General features: G+C 37.8%; 1 protein-coding gene across 1 annotated transcript in view; it reads left to right on the top strand.

The window, feature by feature from the left end:
- Positions 1-11,141, top strand: part of LOC107700263 (F-box/WD repeat-containing protein 7-like) — a 156,242-nt gene that overhangs the window by 55,155 nt on the left and 89,946 nt on the right. Inside the window, exon 3 of the mRNA XM_016501868.1 lies at positions 6,252-6,965. Within this exon, the coding sequence (XP_016357354.1) occupies positions 6,252-6,965 (714 nt within the window). The remainder of the gene's footprint in view (positions 1-6,251; positions 6,966-11,141) is intronic.

Below are 11,141 nucleotides of genomic sequence, written 5' to 3'. Positions count from 1 at the left end.
TTTTCAAAATCCAAAATATTGCCAAACAGGCGCTTTTGCATTTCGTTTCGAAACTAAATCATCCGCGATCGTCTTGTCTGTCTCGCCTCACTCTTCTTGTCAGTCAGCTCGACTCGCTCTCCTCACTGGAGAAATTAAATCTGATCTGTGATGCGACTGTCGTTCGGCACGCTGCATTGAGCAGCCGCGTTCAGTTTTTAATTGTAGTGTCTGTTCTTTTACTGAACTAAATTATTTTTATTTCTATAAAAAATCAAAACGGCGGTGGGGGTCGGTGCCGCGGTGGGCAAGTGACGTAAACGGTGTTGCGGCTTAACACCGGTATCACCGTCAGCACCGTCTATCGCGGCAAGCCCTACCTCCTTTCCATCTCTTCCTTCCGTAATGAACGTTCTGCAGTAGCATTGGAACGAAAATCTCGGTTTCCACGTATAAGCTAATTATGGAGACTTCTTGAGGTTTTCCAGTATGACGCTCATAGAGGGAGCTATTCATTGCATCTCGATGGATAGTCTAGATGTCTTAATAGCTTATTTACTGGAGGAGAGTGTTTTCAGCCAGTTCTGCCTGCATGGCCACTCAAAGGCTTTTCCTACAAACCATTTTTCTCTAACAAACCAATCTGCTGAGACTAAACTACAGCCGATTAGAAGCACTAAATGAGGTTTTTCAGCAGGAGATCTGTTTTCCAGCACTGGTTGCAGATACTTACCCAAATTTGTCTTCGTCTTTGTACTTGCGTATCTACCAAATGAGCCATTTTGTCTATTATTCTGCTGCTAACGGGAGCAGTTCTGTATGAATGAGTAATTTGCGAAACCAAGTGATGGGTTTCCTTTTATTTGGCTTGGTTCTTATCATAAAGACCTATCCTGGTACCTTTTGTGGTTAATAAAAATAACGCTCTCTTTTTTCTCTTTTCCTGTTCATTCATAATGTTTCCTGTCCAAGAGGAGATGACAGTATGGCCGCTTTGTAGGAAATGACATCGTGAAACCAATAATACCGCCACTCTCTCCTCCTCCCCTTCATCTCCTTTGCTAGCGTTCTCTCTGAGAGGATGTGCTAAAACCCATTTTGGCTTCACCTTCCTCTCAGCCCCTTTAGATGTAGATAAATGACCTGCCGCTGAAGTCTACACAGTGGTAATAACTAAAGAAATGATGCACCTCACTCTCTTATCAGACTGCTCAGCTACGCCGGCTGGTTGCATTTTCCGGGAGCCAAGCCAAATGCTTCTCTTTTTAAGGCAATGCTTCCAGTTTTCCGTATCAGAGCACATGTCTGGAAAGCAAAGCTGGGATGGAGTTTTTCCCGTGTCATCGCATAAACTGTGCGGTATTTGTTAGTCATGTTAGGTCTTGGTTCGTTTTGGAGTGTTTTTTCCTGGCTTTTGATGCAAGAATTTGATGAATTTGTTATAGAAGTTTTTGTTTCAAGTCTTTGTTTCTCTGGGTCCCTTGGAGTACACTTACCACTGAATTCAAACCAGGCGCTTTGGGTTATTTTGTGGTGGTGAAATACCCAGTCTGAATGATTCAGATGTCTTCCCAAGTGATTTGAGGGTCAATGACAAATGAGTGTCAACAATAAAGAAGAAAAGTTCGTTTTAAAATCTAGTTCAGAACACATGTGCCAAGTTCTTAGAAATGTACTCCTTATATTCGTGTTGATTTCATATGGTTATGATCAACTTTGATACCATTAAAAAAAGGATTTTTAATGTTTTTTTTTTAAAGAAGCCTCTTCTGCTCATCAAGGCTGCAATTATTCCATTAAAAAATACAGAAAAAAACAATAATATTGTGAAATATTATTACAATTTAAAATAACTGTTTTCTATGTGAATATATTGTAAACTATAATTTATTTCTGTGATGCGCAGCTGAATTTTCAGCATCATTCCTCCAGTCTTCAGTGTCACATGATCTTCAGAAATCATTCTAATATTCTGATTTATTATCAATGTTGGAAACGGTTAAGTTAAAAAGAACAACATTTATTTAAAATAGAAAGCTTTTCTAACAATGTAAGTCTTTGCTATCAGTTATCAATTTAACACATCCTTGCTGAATAAAAGTATTAATTTCTTTCAAAAACGAAAGAAAAAAAAATGTTCTGACCCCACATTTTTTAACAGTATATTCTTACAAAAGATTTCTATTTAGAATAAATGCTGTTCTTTTTTAACTTATTATTCATCAAAGAATGCTGAAAAAAGTTTCCAAAAAAAATATTAAGCAGCAAAAACAACATTGAGACATTAACCTTGAGAGACTTGAGCATCTTCAGATGTCCTGCTATATTTCATTTTTCCTCTCTCACTATTCAATTCTCACTATTAACTAGCATGCATATTACTAGCATATTAGCTGTTTATTAGTACTTATAAATTGCACCGATTGCAATTTTCTTGGCTGATTCCGATTTCCAATATTTTTTGGTAAATGTGACCTGCCGATAATGATTTTTGACTATTCCGATTTACTTTCTAAGAACTATAATTGACAGCATACAAATAAAAATCCACTTTTTTCAATGCAAAAATATTTTAAATATTTACATCATAAAAGAAATGATAAAACAACTCTCAAAATAAAGAGTAAATAATCAGGCTTCTTGTCCGGTCGGGAAGTGAAATTCTCTCTCACTTGCCCCTTTAAGAAAATCTACAAGCGTTAATCTGTGGGTCCCCCACGGCTTACTTTGGCCCTGCACGTATTACAGATTGCGAACTTCGTGTCTTCACTGACAGTGAAGAACTTCCACGCCGCTGACATGTTTACATGCAGATGTGAGTGAGCGTAGAGTCTCAAAACGGAATCAGCAAGCTGTGAGACTAACCGTCTGCTCACCGGCCCGGGCTGATCATGCTTAAAATCGGCTGATTCCAGTCCCTGGCCAGTCGATCAGTGCATCTCTACTTATTCTGCATGAGCATATTTTAGATCCCTTAATCTCTACTCCATACCTAACCTTAACAACTACCTTACTAACTATTAATAAGCAGCAAATTATTGAGGCAAAAGTTGTAGTTAATAGTAAGAATTGGACCTTTAAAATAAACTGACCAAATTAATTAAAATATCTTGTACATCGCGGTGAAAAATGAGGATCCTGTCATTAGCCCTTGAAGGTCTGTCTGTCTTTCTGTCCAGTCCACATGTATCTGGAAGTGACCTTCAGGTCCCTACTTTACGGAACATAGACCTACTCATCTGTCCTCCAAAAAGAAAAATGCAGGAACCTACGGCGAGATGAGCATCTGTGAAGCGTACTAAACTAGATTACTGTTGTTAAGGCAGTTTTCATACACTTTAACGGTCTCGCCCTCAATTCAAATGAGGCTCAATGTATTTGTGTGTGTTGCAGTACTGTCACTTGAGCACACACTAGTTCAGTTGTGCAGTCTAATAGCACTAATTGTGTTCGAGTCTAATGCAGTTGCACGGATAGACCAGCATGCAGGACATGAATACTAACAGGCAGTCCAGCACCTTCATGATGCTTGATAGATGCTTTGCGTTTGCATTGAGATGCATTGAACGCTTTGCTAAGCAATTGTTTTTTAGCATGTTAATACACGAGACAAATCTCTAGAGATCGCACAGGTTTTTCTATAGAGCTCACCTGGTTCGGCCTCTCTATAGGAGGGGAAATTGAAATGTCTATTTGAAGTTCATTGCCACATAATTATTTTCCTATTGGATCTTGGCTGATTGTGCATCTCGTCTTCCTTGTTATAAAGGAAACGATTCTGTAATCAAAAAGCTCATTTAATCAGATGCATTAAACCGTTTGAAATTGCCCTGAGATCTCTGGCTTCATATATTTGCTGTGATTAGACCCTATAATCTGGACTATGGAGAGGACTAAATGCATAGATCCAGTGGGTGATGGATATGGAAGTATTACTGGATGTTTGCATTAGAGAACAGGTAGAAAGTTTAGCAGGCTTTCATGCTTCTGTCAGCCCCTGCTGGTAGATTCTTTAACTACACCATCTGGACTCATAAAGCATGTTGCTGCTTTGAAAATCATTCAGAATTATCTGTGTATTATAAGTATATGTTAAATGTTTCTTGCTGATGTTTCATAGAATTTTTAGTAGTGCCTGACTTGACCGATTGACCAGTGCATCAGATTCCCAAACGAATGAATCTTTTGAGCTGGTTCATTTTAGTGAATCAAAAATGTACAAGAAGTCATTTTTTAAAAGAATTGTATTGACTTTTATGTATTTTTGAAACCTGAAATTCTCATTGCCTTAAGATGCCTGTTTGCTAAATTATAAGTACGGTCAAGGCTTTTTCACACATGGAATAATAACTATAAAGATAGCGATAACTATTAGCATCCACAACAACGGACCATATTGATGTTTATAAGCTCGTGCTGCATTCATATAATTGCTTTAATTGGTCAAGCTTGGGAGGATTCTGATTGGCTGTCATTGTCTTTATCATTCATCACCTGGAAAAAAATCGTTCTGAAAGTAATTCCAGTGAATTGTTCTTGTTATCATCATTATAGTTGAGGTGTGGACTTTCCTATTCTCGTAGAATTAGAATGATAATTAAAACGTTATAGTTATTGTCCTTGGTCTGAACAGGCCTTAAGAATTGCGTTTTTCCCCCAATGATTTATTCCTCAAATACTTAAATGTTCAACAGAACAGTTATGTCAACAGCAAACTATACCTATCTACATTTTTATTTTTATTAAATTTATACTAGCCTCTGCTTCTGTGAAGTTAGCACGTGGTTTAGTGTAAAGGTTTAATAAAGATTTTTTTTTATTTTTATTTGCCTTGCTGAAAGTTCACTAGTCTTAAAACCAAAAGGCAAAAAAAAAAAAAAAAGCATATTTTACATAAAAAATGCAAGAGTGGCATTGCAGTGCAGGGCTAGCGACTGATGAAGCATCCTTACGGTAACATGATATGGTTGTGTGGATCCTGCTGCAGATGTGTACTATGTGTCTGGAAGCTGCTTCATGAACTGCACTTGTTTGGCAGTGATGCCCCCTACTGGCTGTATGTGTTCGTCAGTGATTGTATTTGATCTGTTGTGTAACAGGGTTTCGATTATTACATTTCCACTCGAATAGTGAATCTGATGCTGCCGTTGAATAGTGAATCAGTGTTGCACAAGACTTTTTGTCACTTAGTGTCTTCCTCTCCCCAACAGTGAACTGAGATTGCTCTGAAATAGCTGTACTGTGTATGAAGTCTCAAATCATGTTCTGATTTGAAATAAAAAAAAGTGTTTGTTTGTAGTCTGTAAGAGTGTTTTTGAATTATGCTCGCCAAGCCTGCAATTATTTGATGAAAAATACAGTAAAAACTAATATTGTGTAATCACAGTTTCAAATAGTATATTTTTGTATTTTAATACATTTAAAATGTATTTTCAGCATCGTTACTCCAGTCTTCAGTGTCACATGATCTTCAGAAATCATTCTAATATGCTGATTTTGAAGAAACATTTCTGATTATTATCAATGTTGAACACCGTTGTGCTGCTCAATATTTTTGTGGAAATCGTCTATTTTTGTGGAAAACTTTAATGAAAAACGGCAATTATTTAAAATAGAAATATAGAAGTCTGTCACTTTTCAATTTAATTAAAATTAGTGCAGTAAACTTCAAAATAATTTTATTTTTTTTAAAAATCCTCCTGACTTCAGTATTTTGAATGGTACATGTGCAATTACACAAATGTGTTAATGTACTATTTTCATGTGCATTATTAAATACAATTAAAATTATTTCTTACAAAAAAAAGGATTCTCCTGACTCCAATCTTTTGATTGGTCATTTATATGTTTATGTAATACACATGCGGTTACACAAATGTGCATTATTAGAATCTAGATATTAGCACTAAAAATAAAACCGATTTTGATTAAAACAGTAGAATTGTATGTAATGCAACACCGTAAAAACAGAAACTTGAATGGAGAATACGATGAATGTTTGTTTGCGTGTGTTGAAGTGATACTGTTGCCGTGGTTTCCAGGCCAAGCCCATTGTTTGAGGCACGCTCATATTGCATCTTTCCCAGCTTAGATGCAAATGTCCATTGTTTTATTTCACAGGCATGAATAAAAGAATGAGTTACCTGCTTCAGCACACTCTGGCTGCAAACAGGAGAATGGTGTTTCTTTTTTTGAATAACCAGCCCATATGCATGCTTCTGATTTTTGTGACAATCCGCCTTAACCACTTCCCGTCTCCATCTCTCTTTCAGAATGCCAAGTCCTTGTCCTCCTCAGACAGCCTAGCGAAGGTGCAGGAGGTAGCAAGCTGGCTTTTGGAAATGAACCAGGATCTGCTGTCGGGGGGCAGCGGCAGCAGGGCGACCCAGCAGCAGAGGCCTGGGGCAGGTAACAGCACCTCCGGCCGCGCACCCCAGCCCCAGGCGGAGCACATGAACCGGGTGCTGGAGGAGCAGGAGCAGGAGGCGCAGCAACAGAGAAGAGAAGCAGCCGAGGAGGAAGAGGACGGACGAGAGCGGCCGAGGGATCAAGAGGAGGAGCCGGTGGAGGAAGGACGGAGGAGTGAGGTGAATGGAGCCGAAAAGGGTGCCCAGTGGATGTGGGAGCAGGAGCAGCACCGGCGGCGTAGACGGCATCGCGAGGAAGAGGAGGAGAACGAGGAGGAGGAGGGGAATAATAACGGCGGAAGGGAAGGGCAGGTCGGAGCGGGACTTCGTTCAGACCAGAACGAAGACGATGAGGAGGATGGCGAGGAGGAAATGGACCAGGATAGCGATGAGTTTGAGCATTCAGAAGAGAGTGGGAGGGAAGAGGAGGAGGAGGAGGAGGAGGCTGAAGATGAGGAGGAAGGAGAGGAAGGCCTCCACTCTCCCTCCCTCAGGACCGCTGTGTCGGACCTTAATGATAACACAGACCAGTCCTCCGGACGACAGCACCAAAGCTCACCCTCATTTTGCAAGAATAAGGTAAGCGACCAAATGTAACTGTTTAAAGTCCAAACAGAACTATTCTTCTGATTAAGTTTAATGTAGTGACAATCTAATGCGGGCAGAAGTTTAATGGGCTTGTGCAGTCATGTTGTTTGTCTCCCTCTACTGGCCATTTTTGACTTTGCATCAGATAAACTTTGATCTTGATTTTATGGAGTGATTAAGGAAAGCTAGAACCTTATCATTCATAGCCCAGACATTATGTACCTAACTAAAGGGCTTTCAAATAAAGGTTGGTTTGATAATATGTCAAGTTTTGGCTTGCATTGAATGTGTTCAGGAGCATCTGGATTAGCTTTAGCTGTTTTTCACTTCAAAACTGAATTGCTTCTTTGGTTCTGACATTCTATGATTACTTGGGTGATGGAAGTTCTTTCAGCCGAACCCTTTTAACAAAATATTTTCTTGAAGTACCCACTTTTAAGTTAATATTTCAATAATATAACAACACATTTGCATGTTCACAGACATGCAGGTAAAATGAAATATAAATAGATTATTTAAACTAAGTAAGTGTTTTATGCTAGTTTAAAAAATTACATTTTATTATTAAGATTTATTTACAGTACAGGGCTGCACAATTTGGTCAAAATTATATAATTTTGTCATTATATTGCGTTTTGAATTGCGATATGATAAGCATTTATGCTCATAATAAAAATGTCTCGTGAGGACGAGGTGAGGGAGAAACAATATTTTGAATTTGGACTGCAGTACCCATTTCAACCACTAGCTGTCACTATCACATACTGCAGCTTTAAAGTTTATTAGTATGAACACAGTCAAGTACTTCATCTGTATAGATACACATATCTGATGTTGATGGGGCTCAGTCAGAAGTGACCTCTAAACCCATTCTGATTGGTCGCTGACTTACTGACTCTCCAGCCAGTGGTTATCATTCTGCAATCACTGTAATTAACGAGCCGCGTGTCTGTGGCTCTCAGACGTGTGGTCCAGGTTTATTGGATCACTAAATGTAAACATCAGAGGCCTTAGACTTTCACACCACGAATGTGTGTGTTTTTTTTTGGAAAGCCATGTGGCACACAAGCAGTTTCTTCCAAACGTTGTGTACTTTGCTGGTTGGCTTGAATCAAAAGAGAGAGATTGGGTCTGTGTTTGAGCAAATACAAATGAGTGGAGATGGAGAAGAGCGAGGGGAGGGAACGCGAGAGCACACAGACCCTCCTCATCCTCATGATGTCGACACGCTTGTCATCGCGCTGACAGAAGACAACCGTTTCTGTCTGTGTCTGAGCCGAGTCTCTCTGAGCCGTCATGGGGAATCGCGGTCTGAAGAAGGTCGCGCTGTTTCTGGTGAGTGAATCTCAGGAGAACATCTCATCACATCTGTGAGTGGAGCCGCCTTTTGAAGCCGCTGTGTGTTTGAGATGAGAACACGGTGTGCATCTGACTGAGGCTGAAGTTCGCCACGTGAGCCTTTTCAAAAGAATGTGAATGTTTTGTCAAGGTTTTTTTAAACGGCATTGTGGCTCAAAGCCTAGTGAGCTGAGGGATGGGGTCAAAATGTTTGACTAGCTGACCTTGCTAAGTTTTAGATCGTATTTTCTGTTTTTTTTTTAAAGCAGTAGTGATTTAATTAGCCTGTTGACAGTGTGCTTGTGCTTTAGTTGATTTAAAACGGGTCTCTGGGCACACCAGGGGCCGCAAGAGAGTGCAAGGGGTCCACAGAAATGTTTGAAGAGAAAATGTGTAGTAATAATAATGATAAACAATAATTTATTAGAATTTAGTTTCATATGAATTAAATGCATGTCAGAAATATTGAGATTAAGCAAAGATTTGATTATAAATGATATATTTTTGACTCTTTTGTCTTCAGTTTTATACAACTCAAAGTAAATAAGTAAATATTTATAAAAATATGAATTAATCTGGAAAATGACTGAATATATAAAGACTATTTTAGTAGACTAAAAAAATCTCGCAACATTCTTCTAACAAATGTAAAAAAAAAAAATTGCTTGAACAAAGATTTAGGATGATGAATTGTGAATTGAACAAGATGTTTCTAACAAAAGTTGTTTACCTTACTTGGAGTCATCTGAATGCAGTTTTATTCTGCACAATGTTGTACAAGTTCCCAGCATGCATTGCACCTTCAAAAATTGATAACTCTTGTTGAAAAATAATCACTTCAGAATGATTTTACTGGTTTATTTTATGCTTCTGCTGCTGCACTGTTAGTTTGCTGTTCAGAGTTCATATTTTTATTGAATTAACATTTGTTGATTACCATGTTCGAGATTTGGGACCATGGAAAAAAAAAAAGTTTGCCCTTATGTTTATATTAATTTATTTTAAGTCTATGTCTTTGGCTGTTTTTTTTGAGCATCTTACACTATGAGTGTTGCATTATGGCGAGTTTAAAAAAGTAGTTTGAAAACTTAAAAAAACTTGTTTCTGTACTATATGTTCTGCTCTGTGCGTCTAGCTGTTATTTAATGAGCCTCGAGTCGTAAGTAAACGTCCCCCATCACCCCAATTTTGAGTATGACCTTTGAAGTCATTTTGAAAAAAAATCTACCCTATTTTTTTTTTGCTTTAGTGTGACTTGTAGGCTCAACGGTACGAAGCGCATCTGTGGCTAGTGTCCTGCTCCTCTTGGCTAATCAAGATTTCATTAAGAACGTGAATTAGGGAATGCTGAACCTTTGTAAATAAGGTCATTCTTAAATATTTTCCTTGAGGAAACATTATTCCAGCGTGTTTGATCTCTGCATTGGAATTATGCATTCAGAGCTTTTCATAGTATGCAAATGTTGAGCTCTTGAAAAGGCTGTGATAGAAATAACTGTGGCCTTTAAGGCCAAATTTGTATTCATAAGCAACATGCTGTAACTGATAGTGTTTGCGTTAAGCTCAGTAATGATTGAATTCCCTCATGCAGTGTAAGACAACAGAATAAAGAAGTGAAGCACTCAGTTGAGAGCAGTCAGTCCCTGAAGTCTTGTCCTCAAGGTTGATTTAGCAGGACTGAAGATAATATAAACAGACATGTAATGGTAGAAGGTGAAACCTGACTGCTTAACTCTTAAGCTTGAATGTCTCGCTTTCCCATTTGGTTCCTGATTAGCAACATTTGGCAACATTAAAAGTGTTTTTTGTCACTCCAAAGGACTGAAGAACTGAAAGTTTTTTTTCCCTCTAAGCTGTGTAAATTCATAGCTAGTCATTTGTGAAGATAGATTCCGATTAGATAATGACAGCATCCACATTTGATTTCAACATCCAATAAGAAAAATAAGCAAAATTTGAATAATCATTTTGTTTTTAGTTGAAGTAACTTTGCTGTCTAGCCAAACACTAAAAGAAATTGTCTGTTTTCTTTCATTTTTAATTGCATCAACCGTGCATAACCAACTTATACTGTATAAAGGTACTACGATTTGTTTAGGTAGGCGCATGTTGTTGCTTTTTTCTTTCATTTAGTTCAGAGACCCCAAAAAAAACACACACAGCTGCAAAAGCTTGTCTTAAACCAGTGACTTTGCATTTTGCAAATTGCTTAGCTGGTTAGAAAATGTGTCTGAGCACCTGTGTGGAAATGAGTGCTTTAAAATGTTTGGCATGCCTTTCGTCAGCGAGACAGATGTAGACAGGCTCCAGAATTAAACTCTTTATTATGCCAGCAGGGAATGTTAAAGGAATGTACTGACCAGATTTTATTTTATTTTATTTTATTTTTTATTTTATTTTATTTTATTTTATTTTATTTTATTTTATTTTATTTTATTATTTTATTTTATTTTTCCCATTAAATTTTTTTTTTTTTTTAAAAATTTTTTTTTTTTTTTTTTTTTTTTTGACAGAGTATAAAGGGTTTGCCTAATCCATTTAAATCCTGGGAACTCCTGTCTGCTGAAAGCTTAAGATACCCGTATTTAGACTTTCTGTGATTTACAGAAATGGTAAATTAAGCAGAGATCTAGTGAGTGTTTTTGTTCCCTTCCATTGGTTGTTCATGGTTTATGTAATATCATCTAAGGTGTAATTAACTTCTGTTGAGATGATTGTGTGACTGATTAAGCTGCAGACACATCAAGGTTTCCCATCAGAAAACTAATGTCATTTCTCCAGAAATCCGAAGACAGAGATGAAAGCAGGGCCTTATTATGTGTTATGTGA

Source organism: Sinocyclocheilus anshuiensis, unplaced genomic scaffold (genome assembly GCF_001515605.1).
Source record: "Sinocyclocheilus anshuiensis isolate Anshui unplaced genomic scaffold, SAMN03320099.WGS_v1.1 scaffold326, whole genome shotgun sequence".
NCBI lineage: Eukaryota > Metazoa > Chordata > Actinopteri > Cypriniformes > Cyprinidae > Sinocyclocheilus > Sinocyclocheilus anshuiensis.
The sequence above is the reverse complement of the archived record's forward strand: the minus strand, read 5'-3'. Positions and strand labels throughout refer to the sequence as shown.